Source organism: Gamsiella multidivaricata (assembly GCF_025024155.1).
Source record: "Gamsiella multidivaricata strain RSA 2152 chromosome Unknown BC939scaffold_36, whole genome shotgun sequence".
NCBI classification, from domain to species: Eukaryota; Fungi; Mortierellomycota; class Mortierellomycetes; order Mortierellales; family Mortierellaceae; genus Gamsiella; species Gamsiella multidivaricata.
This window is the reverse complement of record NW_026251744.1, coordinates 147379-168134: the sequence shown is the minus strand read 5'-3', so window position 1 is coordinate 168134 and position 20756 is coordinate 147379. Positions and strand designations below refer to the sequence as shown.

Genomic DNA, 20756 nt, shown 5'->3' with positions numbered 1-20756 from the left:
TGAACAACAAGAACAGTACCGAGGCGTCAGTGACCACAAAGGCAAAACCAGCAAAAGATGACTCCGATTCAACTCCAACTTCAACTCCCACAGCAGGGCCATCACCCATGCCCTCAGTATCTGCCAATTCAGATCAATTGACAAAAAAACAAAAGCGGAAACTGCAGCACCAATCTGAAGCACGGCCTAAGAAGTTGGCGAACAAGGAACCGATCACGGATAGTATCATTCAGAGGGCCAAGGACCTCAAGAAACATCGCCAGAGTCTTCCTATTTATACCGGTATGAGCCTTCAGAAGCATCTGTGTCGATTTGCACTGCAGTGGGGCCTGAGTATCAATGGGCTAACTCCATGACCTTGATGGCACAATACGTATAGCTCGCGATATCATCATCAAAGAGGTCAAGGCCAACGCATGCGTAGTGATCGTGGGTGAGACAGGATCAGGAAAAACGACACAGATCCCTCAATATCTTCTCGAAGCAGGACTCGCAGTACATGGAACCATCGCCATCACTCAGCCTCGTAGGGTGGCCGCCATCAACCTTGCGAAGCGTGTTGCTGAGGAAGTTGGGACGCCCATCGGTCAAAAAGTTGGCTACAGTATTCGATTCGACGACACATCCTCCAAGGATTCATTACTCAAGTATATGACTGACGGTATCATGCTGCGAGAGTTGCTCTCAGATCGGCTATTGTTAAAGTATTCGGTCATTATTCTGGATGAGGCGCACGAGCGGACGTTGAGAACAGATATCTTGTTTGGGATGGTCAAATCGATCCAGAAACAGAGACAGGAGCTGGTCGACAAGGGTCGGAGAGACGTTCAGCCCCTCAAGATCGTCATCATGAGTGCTACCCTTGACGCCGAGAAGTTTTCGGAGTACTTCTACAAGTAAGATGAAGGGATCATTGAATATTTGGATAGAGATTGTCGACCGTGGATTTTATTTACTGACATGGTGCTCCTCTCTGGTCCATCTGGTAGCGCAAAAATTATGTATATCTCGGGGCGGATGTATCCAGTCAGGACTCTCAACACTGTCGAACCTCAGTCGGACTATGTCGACTCTGCACTGGTCACTGCATTCCAGATTCATCAAGAAGAAGTGCCGGGTGACATTCTGATTTTCCTCACTGGTCAGGAAGAGATTGAGAACCTTGAAAAGCTGATTGAAGAATACGCAGTCGACCTCCCACCCTCCGTTGGGAAGCTCATCCCTTGCCCCATTTTCGCCGCACAGGATTCAGCAACACAGCAACGTATCTTCGAACCTTCACCTCCCGGAACACGTAAGGTTATCTTGGCCACCAACATTGCGGAGACATCCATCACCATCCCCAATATTCGCTATGTGATCGATACAGGATGCCACAAATCCAGAGGGTACAACGCCAAAATCGGAATCGAGTCGCTGCTGGTAGAACCGATCTCGAAATCGTCCGCAAGACAGAGGATGGGTCGTGCCGGTCGTGAGGCTCCCGGCCTGTGCTTCAGGCTATACACTGAGGATGCATTCGAGCAGCTTGAGGAGGATACAGTGCCGGAGATCAAGAGATGTAACTTAGAATCTGCCATTCTGTCCCTCAAGGCATCAGGCATTGACGATGTGACAGGATTCGACTTTATGGATCGGCCGTCAAAGTCGGGGATGTTGAGGTCGCTGGAGCACCTTTATGCGCTGGAGGCGTTGGACGATGAGGGCAAATTGACAGAGACTGGCAAGAAGATGGCTGCTTTCCCTGTAGATCCACCTTACGCTAAGGTTCTTCTTCAGTCTGAGGTTAGTAGATCGAACTGTAGCTGCTTTGATTCAACCCGGCGTACCAGTGTACTAATCATCGACTCTTTTCGCTGTCTCCCTTGAATAGAAAATGGATTGCACAAAGGAAGCAGTTGAGATCATTTCGCTTCTCTCTGTCGACAGCATCTTTTCTGCTCCTTCAGCCAAACGCGAAGAGGCAAACGAGGCCCGCCAGAAGTTCATCTCTCTCGACGGAGACCACCTTACCTTACTCAACACCCTCCGCGCGTACGAATCCGTTAAGGGCGATCGGGACTGGTGCCGTGAGAACTTCATCAATTCGCGCCATATGCGCCACGTCATGGATGTCCGTAAACAACTCATCCAGTTCTGTGAACGTGCCGGGATGGACGCAACTAAATCATGCGGACATGATCTTGAGATTGTACTAAAGTGCTTTTTGGCAGGCTTTTTCCAGAACACGGCATTGTTACAGCCCGATGGGACGTATAAAAGCATCGTCGGAGGACAGACCGTCAGTGTCCACCCTTCGTCATCATTGTTCGGAAGGAAGCGCGAGGCGATCATGTATAATGAATTGGTGTTCACGACCAAGCACTATATCCGAGGCGTAAGTGCCCTTGAGAGCGCTTGGCTATCGCAGGCTGCCCCAAAGTACTTTGGACGGCGGCAAGCATAATAGAATAATAATAATAATAAACAATAATAAAGGTCGCTCGCTTCCTTTTATCGCCTCATCACCAGTAAACTTGCTTGCCATAAATTTGCTTAGCTCGATTGATCCGCAGCCCTGCAGCGCACAGCTGATTCAGACATCTTCGATTGTGTTGTGCCGCGGAGTCTTGAATGGATCCAAGAAGCAGAATAGCAATGGTTCAGGGTCCAAGACAGGCATAACGTTCAAGGTACATATGTGTCTTACAATACTCTTTGACTATCGCAAGCACAGAGCCTAGCTTCGGATCTCGGCACGATTTACGGCTGGTATGCAGCCGATTCAGAGAGTTGAGGAGATATATAACATGAAGCCGTCGCTGGACCCGACATCGTCCTTGCTACAAGAGTTCGAGATTGTAGCAGAGAAGGTATCACAGGAAGCAATGACCAGGCGGCACATTACCCAGGCAAAGAGCAAGCAGGTATCCCTGTGCAAAACTTTGTTTGGAGAAATTCACAAGTGTAAATCGGCACTATCTAGGCACCTCGACAGCTTAACCCGCGTTTTATAGAATCTGTTCATGCGAAGGATACTCAACTGGGAGAGTCAATTGCAGATAGTGCGGTAAAGCGCCTTTTTTCTATTGTATTTATTATTTTCTTATGTTTTTGCTCTATATAGTCCGTGTGCCTCCTCACCAGTCTTGTTCAGCTCGTCATCTTTGCTTCCTAATTGTGTACTTGAGTCGAGAGTGCTGCCAAGCAAGGCGTCTTTAGCGTCCAGCTCCTGATGCTTAATGAGGCAATGCGGCTACAAAGCAATCGATACAAAACGAGCTGGTTCAAAGTACGACTCGCAACACGGATCAAGGACAAGGGAACCATAGCTGTGGGTTTAGCCCAAGGAAACGCCTGCTCAGCGTGCGAATTTGTTGCATGTCGCTGCATCGTGGGCTCCTTCACGCACGCGTCGATATGCTTGGACAGGAAATTATATTTGAAGACGAAACAGACTACGCCCAAAAGAGTACCGCACACGTTGCAGAGTGATCTGGTTCAGAGTGAATGCAGAAAGCAGCATGAGCGATGCACCTGGCCTGTCCTTATTCCCCATGAACCCTGCTTTTCCCACCCTTGTTTCTTTGTCATCTTTGTAAAGTAAAGCAAAGTAAAGCAAAGTAGAGCAAAGTAAATAGGGTAAGACCCCCCGAAGGAGGCCAAAAAACCCCCAAGGCCAAGAACCCCCAGCTATTTAGCCAGTGGTCAAGCACCTCAAGGGATGCTACGCGCCATGCTGAGCAAGCACGAAGACTTCGAGGGGAAAAAAGAAAGAGAGGTGGATTGGTCTTTTTATACTACACAGGAGGTAGTCACTTAGTGCAACAACTGATCACTGATCTGATCGTTGGACCGCACTGGCCGGTTGACAATTGTGGGACCCTCGATCCAAAAACGCAGCAGTCAATTTGCATGCCCGGAATAGCGCATGACTTCTGTTCATCAGCGCTGTAGAGAGTGAGCTTCAGGCGAGTTTTAACAGCGGTCAAGGAAGGATCCCTCCAGGCACACACGCATATACGCACACAACACACACACACACACAATCAAACAACGCTGCAGACATCCTGCTTCCTTCACTGCCCCCACTGCTCCACTGCTCTGGACCTTCAAGAGTCGGTTTGCTAATCAACACAGTCCACCGCATCGAACTGGAGTATGAACCTTGACCACTCTGACATCTCATAGTACCTGAGCCCACTCTTTTGATTTGTTTACCTCGCACGTTATTTGACTCTCTGCTTCACCTATCAGTGTCCCCTGATCCACCTAAGAGCTGCAGTAGCCATACAGCTGCAGCGGACCGCCACAGAGGCCAGCAGAGTTTCAGAAAGATATGACTTCAGGGCCCAGTCTTTGCTATTCTCTCTTGTGGATAAGTGCCTGTGTGTGGCTTCTCGCTTCTTAACTGGCTTCCTATGCTTGCTTTTGTACAAACTGCTCTTCGTGTAGTCTCTGCTTCCGTCTACTTCGAGCGAGACGCAGCAGCAACCATGCGTCGCCCGCTCAGAGCGAGAGCCTCGGTCCAGTCGATCCCAGTCTAGCACGCTGTTTAACGCGTCAGGCCTTTCGTGCCCTGTCAATCCCCGCCGAATCTATCAAATTACTTGACACATCAAGTTTGAAAATGAAGATATGAAAAAGCCAAATGCACTCCATTCATCCCACTCCTCTCCACTCCCTCCCTCTCCCATCGCCCCACTCGACCCACTCGACCCTTCCATTCCCTCTCTCGTCGCCAGGACCAACACCATGTAACCATGTTTACGACTTTATTGGCCCTTTCGATTTTTTCAAATTATATTGTTGGCTGCCGACCGTATCGTTCTTGGGCATAACTCGATGTTGTGAAAGCGGCGAAGCACAGTTTTTTTTATATTACAAAAAGGGGGCGAAGCACCATTTTCACACCTTGGCCTCGAGGCAAAGAGGTTTGATTAAAAAGCGTCGCCCTTCTCGGTCGACTTTCTGGCCATACGCTGAAAAATGATAATGTAGAAGAGCAGACATCAATCTACGTAGCTACAAGCTGTCTGGTTTGGGCAATCGGTGGTGTTGAAAAGAGAAGAAAAGAAAAAAAAAACAGCGTATAAAGACAGCCAAGCATCTCCGTATACTTTATTCCGCAAGATATCCTTCTAATGACCCGGCACTACTATACAATTATTCCGTTTCGCGTCCTCATCGGCGCACCTGCTCTCGCCTACATCATCACCATATCCATCGGCAGGGAACCCTTATCTATCAGATACACCGCCCCATCCAGATGACGATGCCTCTTTCGCCACTGAGGAATCCTTCCGGGACCCTATACACCTCTGTGCCAACATCATACTCTTCAGCATCGCCCTCTTTACCTTATGTACTCGTAGTGTCGACAACTGGCCACTCTCCTCCACCCTCAGGCGGCCCATCGTCACCTTAGCCCTTTGTAGTGTTGCTATCGGCATCTTATTCGACATTTACATCCTGTCCTATCAGGAAGGCTGCAAAGACCCGTACTTTATCAACACAAACGAGATGTTATATCCAATAGGCATCAGCAACTGTGAAGTCCTCTGTGGTATCCTGCTCATCATTGAGGGGTTCATGGTTATCTATCGGAGACACAATTCCGAGCGGAATCAACAAGCTGTGGAGGAGTAAGGAGTGAGAGATGCAGCCTTGTACCGACCAGATCCTTCACCGCCTACGGACAAGGATGCCAGTTCGGCCGAGACAGCGAACAACTCTAGAGGGAATAATCGAGCTGATGACTATTTCGTTTAGTCAAAATATTGATGGTACAGAACAGCCTGAGAAGCGGCCTCCAGAACACAGCCCGAGAACACCTAGGGGCCACCCAAATGTTGTCAACGCGAAGAATCCTCCGGTAAGACTCGCTGAAGGGGCTGCGAGGCGGTTGAATCCGAAGTCTGAGAACACCTTCTCAGTACAGGTGCATACACCTACAACGCCTTCCACATCTCTGTCGCATGGCACACAAAGCGTAGGATCAACAGAGTTGACACCGGCAGAGATCGGACAATTGCGTCCTTCTCCTTCACATCGGCCATAAGACAAGAGTACATGCATGCATTAACTTAGAAAAATGAATTAATTAAATGAAAAGGTACCACTTCCAGTGTCTTTGTATTTGGGTATATTTTCCTCTCCCCTTGAGCAATTGTCAAGATTATATTTATTATCGATAATTGAACGTTTTGGGTGTTAGGGTTATGCTGCCTGGTAGCTCGGCGGCGGTGACTGAATCGTCTCTGGTCTCGGTCTTCCTCCTGTCGGCCTAGTAGACAAACGTCCCATGTTCGCCAGATCCACAATCTGTGGACGGGGACCTGTCGGTCTCCGCTCATATGCCGGCAACGCCTCCAACTCCAAAGAATCTCGACTCCTCCCTGTGCCCTGAAGTGACAAGTCCGGGTGGTAAAGGTGCACCGCAGAAGAAGACAATTGCTGTTGACGTAGACGCTCCTGGTAAGCTACTCGGCAGATACGGACTTTATGATCCAGGTCCCGTTTCCGATGCAGGTTGGTCAGAACGAGCTCGACGGCGAGTAACGCACTCCAGCATACACCGACGATGCCAATGACCATCTGGATGATACACCTCCGCTTTAGTGATGACATGATATCTGAGGCTGGTGGTATTTGAGCGCCCGCGTCTCCACTGCCATTGGGCCCTGCGTCGGTATTGTCCTCGGCCATGGGTGTATTATAGATCCGGCCATGCTCGCATCCTCCGTTGAGAGCGATATTATTGAACTGGAGGCTAACTAATATAACGTTGCAGCCTAAGAGGATCAGCCCTGCGATTATGCGCACCCTCCTGGACCATTGTGTGTTTCCGAGGAAGGAGTAGATGCCAGCGAGAAAGAGGAAGGTGTTGATAGCCAGCTGTGGAGTGTCCTGAAAGCTGTAGAGTAAATTGCGGCTGGTGCTGTAAGGCGAGTAGGATTGGTAGAGTTGGAAGGCAGCGGTGAGGGCGCAAAGGTTGATGCTTGCGAGGGCAAGGAGGAGGATGCGGAGGGTGAGGACAAGGATTGCGAGGGTTGAACGAGGTGCCTGGAGGCGGACTCCTAGTGGCGGCATTGCTGGTGTGAGGCTGTTTGGAGTTATTGCAGCATCCAGTCGAGTCGAGTCGACCTCGGAGTGGGTGTGTGCCTGAACCTGCAGTGTCCCTGAGAAGAATGAAAAAAAGGTGTGAAACAGAATTGGGGTCTGGGGGAGGACTGCTTGTGGAGTGGAGTGTCTTTTTTGGCTCGTGAGTGGATGTGGTTCTACAACGATGACGGGAGGATGAATGGAGAGAATGGAGGGAATGGAGCGATGAAGAAAGAGAGAGAATGAAGAAGAGCCGATGGCTATATAGTGTTGCTCGACACTCACTCTTGGCGGCACCAGTAGAACATGGTTTGAAACACTACTTGATTTATTGCAATTTTAGCAAAAAAAAAAAACAAATATATTTCTCCGCGTACCAACGGCCAAAAAAAAGTACCCTAGTGTGTAAAAAAACGACTAGCAGACCTTGCAACTCGGGGCTTTCGTTTCTGCTATGGCCATTGGTTAGCTGTCGGCTCAACCATCAAACCCCACATGACTAAAAACGGAGCAGTAGCTGGCAACGGTGGCCAGCTTGCAAAGACTTCCACTGCAGATGCAGTGGGACCCCTTTTCCGAGTCATTTGGCTTGAATTCGCCGTCGATGTTCGTTCTTCGTCGCGGCATAGCAGTGAAAGCACGTGAGGAATACTGTGGAGAGCAATGCATAAAAGTCAGGACTCTTCTTCTCGGTCCCGGTAGTATAGAGCCGCGATAGCAACATTTCCAGCGACGAAGGCAGTCGCCAGCAGCTTGTACAGGACGTAAAAGAACATGCATGCTTTCGTTCGTGTGCGAGACAGAGAGAGGTGAATATCCAATGAGATGGATTAACGAGGGATGTGTAGTTCAGAGGGTCTACTGAAGGCTTCAGGCTACTAATGTCGAGGACAGACAGTTACTTATTTTATGGAAGGTCAAATGTACAGCTGTATCTGGTCGGCTCTCAATTCTGCATTACCGCTAAACGGCGTGCTTCATCGACTGGTCATCATCCCTATCCATTGCGAAAACCATCCGTCAATACTACAAGTTACAAACCAGAGGCGATATGTGGCTGAGTCGTAGCATGTTACTGCAAAGGTTAATCGAGAACGACACGCATCTGCATAATGCATGGAAGCTGCGTAGTCTCCCTTGACGAATTCTACCTCCTGTAATGTCCTGAGGAATTTCCTTTGATTTGTGCCAGTATCGCATCCTCGCCTGGACATCGTAATCCAGTTGAGCTATTCGGCCCTACCCAGGCAAACATTCAACTGAAGCACCATCTCTGTCTAGGCTTCTTCCAGATGGGTTATATACTTGCAGTAGATTTCATGTCGTGTTTGACGCCAACGCAAACATCATAAACTGAGGTAATGCAAACAAAAAAGAGAAGAGGGAGGGATTTGAACCCACGAATACCGTGTAGGTAAACTGCAGTAATTTTAACAAAGTTTTAGCGCTGCAGCGCCTTGAACCAGACTCGGCCACCTCTTCTTGCGTGTCGTCGACCTGTTTTTCTTACCTGGAATCATAAATTGCACATTTGCAAATTTCTTTGTATTTTTTTATGTTCTCTTTGTCTATCAGCCTGGCCCCCACCCGAGTCTATATGTCTGCTGCATATGCGATGTTCAGGACGAGGACAACCATCACCTGTGGACTTGCAGCGCTACTCGCGATGTCCACAAGCAGGTCTGGCGCGAAGATCTGCAACAGATTGATAAGTGGGGACGAGTTGGAACGGCCACACATAACAAAGGCCAGCAAGAAGCAGCATGAGCGTGATGGTGCCCCTCACATCATCCGTGCTTGTGGTCGACTGAAGCGACTCGCCAAGCGTTTCAGGGCGACGCTACCGAATGTGGATGGTACAATCTGGGATACGATACAAACGATGGACAACGCACTTCGGACACAGATCGATACGTATAACGAACACGCTGGCGCTCCGGTTGAAGCCATTGCCTTCCCACCGACATTGACGGATAAGGAAGAAACATGGACGGGATGGATACGTGACATCAAGAAGTACTGGCACGATGCCATACAATTCATGCAGGCAGAACGAGAGAGCATCAAGCGCACAAAGATCAAGGAGGCGATAGACAGCCGGTGCGACCAGATGCGTGGGAACCCCGGCAAAATGCTTGATAGCATTCTCGACCGCCATCGTGGGAAGGTGGTCATTGATAGAGTACAGCAGACAATCAACGGAAATGTTGTCAGTGTCAAGGAGGGCGACCAAGTGAAGGACACCGTTAAGAGACACTTCAATGAGTGGCATGGCAGGCGGGAGGTGCAGCCATTAGACGATCACCCACGATGGAAGGCACAATACGAACCTAAAGAGTGGATTGACCCAACATGGTACAATGGCTTGATGGACCCACCATCCATGGAAGAGCTTCTCGCGGCGCTGAAAGAATCACCCAAGGCTAAAGCAGCAGGAATATCAGGGGTAGCAAATGATCTTTTCTTGAAGCAAGGAGGTGTGGGCGACTACATTTTGTTCCAGCTGATCTGTGCGTGTTTGCTCCAAGAAGACGTTCCTTTTGAGTGGAAGACGGGGATCGTTTATTGCATCCCCAAGGCAACGGAGTGGTCAGGTAGTCTTGCTGATGTGCGTCCAATCACGCTATTGGAACATGGCCGCAAGCTGCTTTTTTCCATCATCACGAGTCGACTGAGTGCTATCCTCTCGAAACACGATATCCTCAAGGGTCCCAACTTCTCGGTTCTCAAGGGCACCACGACCAAGGATCCCATCTATGTGCTGCAAGCTACCCTGGAGGATGCACGAGAATTCAAAAAAGAATAGTGGATTGTTTTTCAGGAATGAAGCGGTGTTTCGATTCTGTGTCGTGTGGGACAGACGGAATGCTTGCTAGAGGACTACGACGCATACGGATCCCGGAAAGTCTCATTCGGTTATGTGTGACGATTGCAGAGACAAAGGAGAACAGGATCATCACCGACTACGGCGTCACGGATGGCTATCACCCTCAGTGCGGGCTGGACCAGGGTGGGGTCGAGAGTCCATTGATGTGGAGGATATCATACGACGCTTTATTGTGTGAAGTGATGGAGTCGTGCACAGGATACACTCTCAATGGACCTGGAAAACCCTTGACTGTCTCCACATTTGCATTCGTCGATGACACGACATGGATCTCTGACTCTCGGGAGAATATTCAGGAGATTCTGGACGTCGCCATGTCCTTTTTTGCATTAAACGGGATCGAGATTAATGCAAAGAAAACTGTGGTGGCGGCGCTCAACAGCCCAGTTCGAGAGGAGCCACTACGGTTTGGGACACCGGCGGAGGAGTTGTACGCTGTACACAAGGACCGACTGATCAGGATTTTGGGGGTGTGGATCAACAGTTCGGGGAACACAGGACCAGTTAAGCGCCATGTGCAGAACGAGGTTAACACCATCTGCAATATTCTCGAATACAAGAGCATCACGGACCGACAGGCTGCATATGTTATCAACACAGTGCTACTGCCGAAAATATTGTACCTTCTTAGTATTTATGTTCTGCCTCCGGCGACGCTCCAACAGTTGACAGGGCGTTACATGAAGATATGCAAAAGCAAGTCCAGGATGGCATCCACAACTCCCAACAGCGTCATGCACCACAATCGACTGTTTGCAGTTCGACACCTAGCAGACGTACAAGCAGAAGAGCACATCTCAACACTTTTTCTGCGTTTGAACGACAACAGCATAGTGGGACGGGCGAGTCGTGTTCGTTTATTCCAGCTCCAACAACGACAGTGCACCACCGTTTGTCCCACAAAGGCTCCAGAACGAGTGCAGGGCTTTAAGCACTGCTTGATCAGCCAGATATGCAAAATTATGGCGGACCGACAGATCACCTTCGACGTTACGATGGCATCGGAGATGGACCTTTCCCAGCATGCGATTACTATTGAGGATTGGATTGGTGATAGACTGACCGAAGAGATCAGAATAGGGCTTGGAGCTGTTGGAGTATTTTTTGTTGATCAGATTCTGAACACTACTCACACAGAATTAGCAAGTTGGCAAACGTTTAGACAGCGGTTCAACGTGCGAACGGTAGCCTCTCCGCCTTGGTTCCAGGAATTGCAGGCGATCGTGCACGGGGGCGATTATGTCCAGGAAGCTACTGCACAATGGATTGATGAGCTACTGGAGGAATTACCATCCGATCTGGAAGAGCCACAGGCGCCAAATGACTTGGACGAAGATGAACAGCCCGCCGCTGTGCATCCAGCACCAGTTGACAATTTAGACAGGGCGGTATCACCTCTACCTGTAGGGGATACTGCGACTGCCGACGATGACAGCGTGCCCGACGAAGCTGCGAGTGAGGAGGAAAGGTCCGAAGGCGGAGGAGATAACAATGCAGAACAACCGATGGATCAACCACCACTGGAGGAAGACAATGGAGAGCAGAACAACGGTTTGCTGTCGTCTCAGGAAATTCTCAACTTGGATCCGGAAACTGCGCTCTTCACACCGCGAGTCCAAGAGACGCTCAGCCAGCGTAGCGTAAGGAAGCAGGAATACATTCGACGTGCTATGGTAAACATGACAGGCAATCGACTGCGTAATCAAGACGACTTGGACCGTGCTTTCGACAGAGAAGAGCACAGACTCGATCAACAATGGATTAAACAGAAGCGGGCACAACTGAAAGTAGTACAGAGGCACCTTCGGCAACAAATGCAGCAGGCAGAACAGCAAACACGGGAACAACAGCGACAATTGGAAGAGGAGCGGCGGCGGGCAGAACAGCAAGAGAGTGACCGACAGCGGCAGCTGGAAGAGGAGCGGCAGCAGGAGAAGCAACAGCAGGAGGAGCAACACGCCTGCGGGACATCGAGAGACGGGCTCGATACAGAGAAGAACGACGAAGACGACGCCATTTATATCGTAGATATATGAATGTGGATGCAGAGGCGTGTATAGACCACTTGCATGAGGATGCGCACAAGGCGGTGGACAATATGACGACACCTGTTCGCCAACCATTGCCGGCAGTATCAGATGAAATTGAGCGAGATTTACTGGGATTGGCGCTCCAGGTACCAACAATCCAGCAAATTCGGACAGCTAGGAGACGTTTGCAAACACATCGAAGGCTTCACTTCTGCTCGGATGGGTCAGTGATTCACAACGGCACAGAGCAGGTCAGTGCAGCATTCGGAGTTGTCGTTTCTGTGGATGGTGGTCCCTACACAACGGCGTTCAGTGGACGGGTCGGAGGATACGCGTCGTCAACAATTGCAGAGATGTGTGGGCTCTTGGCAACAATTCTTATCAGCCCAAGGGAAGAGAACGTCGACATCTACATCGACAATCTCACAGTCGTCAACAATTTCAAGGAGTTGGTGCAGCAGCGGGATTCAGCAACAGCAAGGCAGCGTTTGAGATCTGCAGATGCACAGTGGTGGGCGATGGTGCATTATGCCTTCTTGCAACAAGGACAAGGTATATCTGTGCATTGGGTACGAGGACATGCTGGACACCGTGGCAACGAGGCTGCAGACACTGTTGCCAAGGCAGCACATGGGATCGATACAGGACTATGGAGGCTAGACGCAACGCAGCACCATGATTTGAAATGCCACGCACAGTTTGCAACACACAGTGCAGACCTGGACTTGAGGAGGATACTGAAGCTGCAGTCCGCGGTACGGCACCATTATCAGTGGACATTGCAGCATCGAACGAGGACCTACATCAAGGATTGGCGGTCGGTAGCATGGGCGCCCACGCTGCGGATCTTACACGATAACAACCCACCAAAGCGCTTATACACCAGCCTGGAAGACTGTCGTTTACGTTCGCACAGGATCAAGTAGTTGCATGGAGATTTGTCGACATTGCAGGCGATGAAGAAACGACATCCAGATACCTACCAAACGGACATATGTCGTAGGTGTGAGAGGGAACCAGAGACGAACGATCATCTTTGGCGTTGTTCAGCTACCTTGTGCGACCAGCGACAAGAGTGGGGGGACGCGGTGGAGGAAGTGGAGTTGAATGGATATTGTGCATGGAGGCAGGCAGTGCGAAAATGGGAACAGGAGAGAGAGAAGGCCGAACGGAAGGACAAGCCCTTCACTGCGACTTGTCCCAACTTCTCGGCAACAGGAACGAAGGCTATCTGGAAGTCAATGCAGTGGATTCAGGGGACGGCGGAAAGACGAGGGACATATCGGGTTGCGGAAGGAGAGGAGCCGGAGAGTGAGGCAGATTGGGAGGTCAAGGAGTTATACCGAGGTTTGGTGCCAATGAGACTCATTAAGACCTGGAAGCAGCTATTTACCACCACCAAGTGGATTGCGACGATCATGGTGACAAAGTTCGTGAGCAGGATCGAAGAGTTTGGCAGGACCAAGATATGGAACAAACGATGCGAGGGCACTGTGGTGTAGTAAATGAGAATCAGTTGGTTGTTCTTGCAAAGTTAATATTAGATCACGGGGAAGAGCACCGCCCCCAGAATAAAAGAATAAACGGTCTGGTACCTGAACCAGAGTCTTCTTTCCACCAAAATCATTTGTATCACACATTGTATTCGTCCAGATTGTCCGGATAACACCGCATCAACGACAGGTACTGACTACCACCGTCAGTAACCCATGCAACGAGATACAATCAACAGGGAATGCCGATCCTGATCATTCGCCACCTTTGCGCCGTCAATCGCTCTTATTTAGACATTGTACTTGCCCCGCAGCGCTTCCCCGATTACCGATCGTCTCATTGAGCATCCGTCATCGGCCCACCCTCGTGAAACGGCATTACAAAGGTACAACGGAGGCCTGATCAGCAACTATTGGCATACAACGACTCCAGAGGGGTGGACTTCATTGTCACGACTCCTCACCTCATCGGACATCACAATATGCGAACTCCTTGCAACTACCCCAGTCATTCCCAAAGGAATATAGTCCTAGCTCGCACCATTTAGCTAAATAGATCCCCATATTTATTCCTTTCCATTTACGTCTAGTCTATTTTACCTTTGTGTTCTTACATTCCGATCTAAAGGAGGACCCTGCACCACGAACCAGTAAGTGACCGAAGCACAGCCTTGCCGAAGTCCTATTCGCGTGGTAACTCCCGTTGTAAATAGAACTAATGGTAGAAGTTATAGAACCCGTTAGTAGACCCCCTACACCGCAGCACTGTCGCCTGGGAAAAGTCAGTTGGAATCACCTTCATGAGCAAACGCGCCGGAGGACGCAACGGTGATCGGGGACACCAACGTAGTGTTGGTGATTTCTCTGATTTGAAAGGGAGACGGTTACTTGCAACGGAGATCCAGGAAGGTAGACGGACCGCGGATTATAGGGTGCTACAGCATTGCTTGGGGCGAGGGAAGCTGGACATAATGGAGGGGTTATTCGGTTTAAAAACAACTTTATTAACATTGGATCTGGATTAGGAGACGTGTATCGCGCAACAGGTCACGCAGGAGTTAGGTTAGGCTAGCTATGCGACATGGGTTATGAATTTGACGCCTCAAGCCAACATAGTTGGTAGGGGATGCGGCTCTGCCGTGCATGGAAGGCATCTATGGCTTCAAGGCCTTTGCGGACCATGCGTCGCGTGCTCATGGGGATTTATGTTAATAAAAAAAAAAAAAGAAAAAAAAGAGCGTGATGGTGCCCCTGCCAGGGTCTACGCTGCTGCGCCGAAACCCATTCGATGGGGTTTGTCCTAACAACGAGACCCACGTCCAAGGTCTACCCTGTATCGCCGGAACCCAGTCATTGCTCGCAGGCGACGAGGTTTTTGGCCGCTCTCCGGATCTGACCTGGAGGATTAGCGATTTATGCCGTGGCATCACACCCCTCAGCCTTATCAAGGAGCGGGGTAGTCTGTTTATCTCGCCATCTTCGATCGCGGGCCAGGTCATTCACAAGTTCCATCGGCTTTATTGGGACGCAGGCTACGGAGCTGATCTGGAAACCCCGCTGCGACGCGACTATTGCTCGGGAATGAGAGTAGGAAACCACAGCCAAGATAAAACGCGCACACATACAAGGGCCCTCGAGGAGACTGAAGTGAGGGCAATGGATACATTTGCGACGCTGACCACTGTCCGTGTGATGCGTTGCTCGCAGATCATACAAACGGGGGCTTCTCTAGCCCCCGCGTTTGACCCTGATGCTGCGAATTGAACGCTGCTGGACTGCCTGCAAGGGAGGAGGCGGTTGACAGCTATGGAAGAGACGAGGAAGATACCCTTTTTGTAACAAGGAGTTTTCAGCTTTTAGCACACTGATGAGGTGCGGCAATTATTGCACAGGCCCGGGGAATGTGATCTGTCTTTTAGCGACTGCGGATCGGTTCTTTGGTGGAGAGGACAGCTGTAGTAGATCATTGCAGTGAGGTCTGATAGATTCGCAGGATCAATCGACTCGAGAGACAAATTGTTATAGCTCAAAACAATATACACCTTGGGGGTGGGGGGGGGGGGGCGTAGTAGATTTTATGTCGTGTTTGAGAACTACGCCTCCAAGGATTTCGACCCATAAACTGAGTGCAATGTGTCAAAGACGATGAAATACGGCAAACAAAAAAAAGGGAAGAGGGAGGGATTTGAACCCACGAATACCGTGTAGGTAAACTGCAGAAGTTTCAATCAAGAGATTAGTGTTGCAGCGCCTTGAACCAGACTCGGCCACCTCTTCTTGCGTGTCGTCGACATGTTTTTCTTAACTAGAATTATAAGTTGGATGTTCTGCAATTTCTTTGTATTTTTTTTCATGTTCTCTTTGTCTTTTATGCTCGAAACACTCGCTGACCATGTAAACGGGAGCTGCCCTGGCCCCGTGCTTGACCCAGACGCAGCGGATCGGACACTGCTGGATTGCCTGCAAGGGAGGAGGCGGTTGACAACTATGGAGGGGATGGGGAAGATACCCTTCTTGTAATAAGGTGTTTTCAGCTTTTAACACACTGATGAGGTGTGGCAATTGTTGCGCAGGCCCTAGGGGCAGGCCCGGGGAATGTGACCTGTCTTTTGGCGACTGTGGATCGGTTCCGCTTTGGTGGTGAGGACAGCGATAGTAGATCTTTGCTAGTTAGTCTGATAGATTCGCAGAGTCAATTGACTCGAGAGACAAGTTGTTATAAAAAATAAAAAAAAAAAAAAAATCTTTTATGCTCGAAACAACCCATTGGTGGTCCTCCTTCTTCTGCCACCAAAGATGCACCACAATTCCATGTCTTTGAGGGGTCTCCTTTAAAAAAAAAAAAAAAAAAATACACATACTATACGTTGCAATTCCCAAAAAAAAAAAAAAAAAATCGCTTTATTTCTTTGCCCTCTTTGTCAGAGCGTGTAGGTTGGTGGTCGCGATAGTGTATCTTCGCCTGCGATGTCTACAGGCGGTGCCAATTCCCGCCCACGCTCTGTTCCTGCTCCCAGAAGTATACGAACCGTAGACTCACTCAGTCGTCGACATGGCGACGCAGACCTCGCATACGCTGGCGGCGGCTCTTCGATCTCCCGATCCTCCTCCTCTTGATCCTCCTCCTCCTCCTCCTCCGCTTCTCTGATAGTAGTTAATCGGATGAAACGTCGGTTCAGCATTCGCTCTCTTTCAGCCGAAGGAGCTTGCTCGACCAGGATCTGTAAAGCCAAGGTGTGCTCCAGCCCTGTTCGCTGCCGAGGAATGTGCCTTTCATGAAGGTACAAATCATGGGACGAATAAAGTCGTCGAAATCGTCGACTGCGACTAGATCGGTCCAACATCTGAACAGGCCGTGATTGACCTCTGGCTGCTGCTTCCAGCCTTCCAGGCTCTTGGCTAATCAGCCTTGCTAGGGTAAGCATCCTTTGCTCACGCTTTCGTTTCGCCTCTGCTTCAACAATTCTTTGTTCTGTCAGAGCCCTTCTAAACGTCCACACGCCTTCCAGGAGGACCAGGAAGACCACAAACAGTTCAAAGACAGCGACAAAGACGTGGATACCACAGGGATGGTTGTTGATCCTTCCTATTTCATCAAGCGCGTCGCATGCACGCAGATGCTCTCTAGGACTGGGGATGTACTCTATAATCCTGACAAGTCCAAGGATAGTGAAGAAGAGTATGGTCCCAGCGAAAAGCATGCTGCCGATCAAGCGGTAGTAGTGCCATCGGAGAGACGTGCATGTACGCGGCGCTTTGTAGCAGAAAAGGCTTGCCCCAAAGAGGCAGAGGTTTAGGACAATTTGGGGAACAGGGAGGAAGTAGTGTTCATAGAGTTGCGTGAATGAAGGTAATGGTGGGGACAGGGGAGAGACAAACGTGATGCTGAGAAAGAAGTTCAAGGCGAGTAGACAGGCGTTGGTCCCTGACACTGCGATGATGGTCTTGCGGATTGCGTTTATCGTGGAATTACGGTATGGGTCCATGGCGCGTGTATAGGGCATTGGTGCTGAGTGAGTAAGAGTAAAAAAGTGAGGTTTGGCCCGGTAAATAAGCAAGAACGACCTGTGGTAATCGCTGCATTGGATGATTTTGTCAAAGGACAATAGAGTGGCACTCAAAAGCAACCTTTTTTTTTTTTTGAGAAAAGCGGTGCCTTTTTTTTCCCTTTGATATGTATGATATGTATACTTCAAGCAAGGAACGATAAAGGAACGACTGTATCTGAGCAATATCCCTCGTTTGGTAGTAGTGTAGAGACCATTCATCTCCGGGAATGGAGCAACACCCAGTCGTGTGTGCATTCATCCACCAAACCTTCTTTCGACACACATGGCGATCCTGAGAATCTGATCCAGAACCCACGGAGCCCAGTCGATGGGCTGCCTTTAAATCGTTCATGGGCCGTCTCCTTTCGCATGTGGCCCCTTGCAGATGTCTTCAGAAACAACCAAACGAGAAAAGGACACCGGTGGTTTAGAGTCCGGTGGAGACACCCGACAATTTGCATAGTCAACGATAGATCATTTGTTTTGTAAATAAAAATACACAATGGCTTTTTTTTTTATAGGTGATATTGTTCGAGCTGCTGGCCATGTTGGAAGCATCCGTCATTTTGTCGAGCCATAAACGTGAACAGTGTTTGTGTTGTGTGTGCAAACAAAGTAACTAAAGAGACGGGACAGGACAACCGGAACTAATTATTCGGAGACAAAGTGCTGCTGGATATCGGAAGTCGGTCGGGGAATGCTCAACGATTCTTCATAAACCTCAACTACAGTGGCGAGAATTGAAAACGTCCGGTTAAAATTGATTTCAACGGATTCTTCGATATTACGAAAGACATGAAAAAATACTGGCAACATACCTGATTCGTAATGTGTGTTGTTGCGAGTGCGTGTAACAGCCAGTTGCTCAGGCGTCATGCTAGCACGCACCTTGGCCAGTGTCTTCAAGATCTCGTCCAACGAGGGTCGCTGTGCAGGATCGCTATGCCAGCACTTCTCATACAGGGCCTTGTATTCCGTTGGGGTGCCGTCGACTGACAACTCGCGCTTGCCGTTCATGATCGCAACAGCCAAATGAACATCCTGGGGCACCTTGGCAAAGGCAGAGTGGCCCGAGGTCAGCTCCCACATCAAGACACCAAGAGAATAGATGTCGCACTTTGCGTCAAAGAACTTGGGGTTGCGGAAACGCTCCGGTGCAATGTAGGCCATGACGCCGATCAAGGGATCGTCCTGGTCGTCGTCATCTTTCTTTACGGTGCCGCTCTTCTTCGCGCCGTCGTCCTGGCCATCGAGACCGGTGATCTTTTTGCTGATGAACTTGGAGCGGCCTTCAACTGCGGGCACCTCCTCCAGGGCGTACCGCTTGATGTTACGGACCACGCGCTCTTCCATGATTGTGCTGGCTCCAAAATCCGTCAACATGGCGTTACCTTGGTCGTCGATGAGAATGTTACCTCCATGCAGGTCGCGGTGGTAGATGCCCTCCTGATGAAGACGAGCGATACCCGACGAGATCTGGGTCGCGAGCCTGAGCTTGTCGTCCCAGGTGAGGTTCTGGTACTCGACCTTGAGATGCCATGTGAGAGAACCCTTATCGGCGTACTTTGTCACGATGCACATCTTGTTCAGACCGGGTGGGAAAGTAACACCGTAGAACTGAACAACACCATCGCAGCCCTTCATGCGGCTGTAGATCTCGACCTAATTTTCAGAAAAGGGGGGTTATTAGATCTCGGGCATCTTGGCTCTCAAGAGATTTCGTTTTTTTGTTCATGCAACGTGTGTATCGTCGCACAAGCCAAGGTCAAGGCAATAATAATCTTTCGAATGATCAGAAACAGGGAGTGGAAGCTTGCCTCTTTTGAAATGACATGGGTGGCTGCCTCCTTGATAGCGACCTTCTGTCCCTTCCACTCGGCCACGTGGATGATACCCATGCCGCCTGCATCGACACCGATCGAGAGTTTCTTGATCTCTACAGACGGAATCTCGTTGGCTAGAAGAATCCTCTTTTCGTCCTCCGTCAAGGGGAATGGCAAGGTTTTAAATCCTTGTTCGATCGACCGGCTTTTTGGACCGACCAAGGTTTGGCCAAGGGACGAAAGCCGCCCCGAGATGCTCTTGAAAAAGGAGGACTTGTTGTTGGTGGTGGTGTTGGTGTTAGTGTTGGTGTCGTTGCTACTTGTCGCAGCGTTGTTGTCCTTAACAGGGGCATATGATGCCACAGGAGGGCTCGATTCGACGCTGCCCTGGCCATCCACTAATGCTGAAGTCGATGCGCCAGGGTCGGTTGTGGCGACATTATCTTCGGGGACGGTCGTGTCCTGGGCACAGCACTTGGAGAGGGGGTTACCCATAGTGGGCTGTTGTTGTTGTTGTGGAGTAGTAATGGTGGTAGTCGTAACGGTAGTAATGGTTGCGCCGCCTAATTTAGATTAAAAGTAAGCGAATGATGGGTGAGAATGGGACTGAGACCGGGTTCAAGAGAGGCACAGGATCCTGGGCACAGTAACGTTTTATGGTCTCATCCGGTGTTTTGGTTCTGGCCCAATCAACCCGCATATTGGCCCACAAATGACAATCCTTCGACAGAGCTGCCTCCAAGACCCGATGTAGCCGGCAGAAAGATACTGCGACAGAAGGGGGCCCGGATGAGGTCCTTTGCTGGTGGCGATGGAAGCAACTGATAACACAGGAACAGACTACTAGACTACTTGCCTGGGAGTGCAGTTGGCCGTCTGTCGGCGAATGAGAGTGATCGCAGGACGAGATTCAGAGAGGGGGAAGGGGGGACGAGGAATGAGGAAGCGAAGAGGGAGTCGAAGTGAAGGAGCGAGGAGGAGGAAGAGGAAGGAAGGAAAGGAAGAAGAAGAAGAAGAAGAGGAAGAAGAGGAAGAGGAGGAGGAAGAGGAGGAAGAGGAGGAAATAGAAGAAAAGAAGGAGCGGCCAACGACTCAAAACAATAATGCGTCGATTGAATTGAATCGGCGCTGTCTTATTCAATCGACTGCAGCTGTTTCTGCAAACGTGTGTGCAAAAACCCGGGTCACTGTTTTTGCCCGCTCCCACTCGTGCTTCCCCCTCTGTGCCCCTGTCCTTCTCGTCCTCGGCCCTCGGTCTGGCCTCCTTGGTCTCCATCCCTTCTCCAGGTTCTCGTCCATCGACAAATACTCTCTCGGCTTGTAGACATTCGTTGCATTTGCCCATTTGATACGGTGCACATTCGAGGGGGTCTTCGGAGGTGGGCATGTTC

The 20756-nt window shown here is 49.9% G+C and overlaps 5 protein-coding genes across 5 annotated transcripts; 2 read left to right on the top strand and 3 right to left on the bottom strand.

Annotated features, from left to right (window-relative positions):
- Nucleotides 1-107: 107 nt before the first annotated feature.
- Nucleotides 108-2446, top strand: BC939DRAFT_397694 (P-loop containing nucleoside triphosphate hydrolase protein; the record flags this gene model as incomplete). Its single annotated transcript, XM_051552371.1, has 4 exons — nt 108-282; nt 380-896; nt 990-1785; nt 1874-2446. The coding sequence occupies 4 exons, from the start codon at nt 108-110 to the stop codon at nt 2444-2446; spliced, it is 2061 nt and encodes a 686-aa protein (XP_051411769.1).
- Nucleotides 2447-6119: 3673 nt separating this feature from the next.
- On the bottom strand, nt 6120-7376 carry BC939DRAFT_452898 (uncharacterized protein). Its single transcript, XM_051555853.1, has one exon. The coding sequence runs from the start codon at nt 7069-7071 to the stop codon at nt 6199-6201; it is 873 nt and encodes a 290-aa protein (XP_051411768.1). The 5' UTR covers nt 7072-7376; the 3' UTR covers nt 6120-6198.
- Nucleotides 7377-8866: 1490 nt separating this feature from the next.
- BC939DRAFT_172928 (uncharacterized protein) lies at nt 8867-10188 on the top strand. The gene has a single exon (XM_051550387.1). The coding sequence runs from the start codon at nt 8966-8968 to the stop codon at nt 9887-9889; it is 924 nt and encodes a 307-aa protein (XP_051411767.1). The 5' UTR covers nt 8867-8965; the 3' UTR covers nt 9890-10188.
- Nucleotides 10189-16414: 6226 nt separating this feature from the next.
- Nucleotides 16415-17479, bottom strand: BC939DRAFT_503573 (uncharacterized protein; the record flags this gene model as incomplete). Its single annotated transcript, XM_051560420.1, has 1 exon — nt 16415-17479. The coding sequence occupies one exon, from the start codon at nt 17477-17479 to the stop codon at nt 16415-16417; it is 1065 nt and encodes a 354-aa protein (XP_051411766.1).
- Nucleotides 17480-18193: 714 nt separating this feature from the next.
- On the bottom strand, nt 18194-19860 carry BC939DRAFT_503572 (kinase-like domain-containing protein; the record flags this gene model as incomplete). Its single annotated transcript, XM_051560419.1, has 3 exons — nt 18194-18267; nt 18361-19204; nt 19375-19860. 3 exons carry the CDS (start codon nt 19858-19860, stop codon nt 18194-18196), a joined length of 1404 nt encoding a protein of 467 aa, XP_051411765.1.
- Nucleotides 19861-20756: the final 896 nt, after the last annotated feature.

Coding starts and splice junctions, on each gene's coding strand:
- BC939DRAFT_172928 (XM_051550387.1), top strand. CDS start 8,966: ATGGACAACGCACTTCGGACACAGATCGATACGTATAACGAACACGCT.
- BC939DRAFT_452898 (XM_051555853.1), bottom strand. CDS start 7,071: ATGCCGCCACTAGGAGTCCGCCTCCAGGCACCTCGTTCAACCCTCGCA.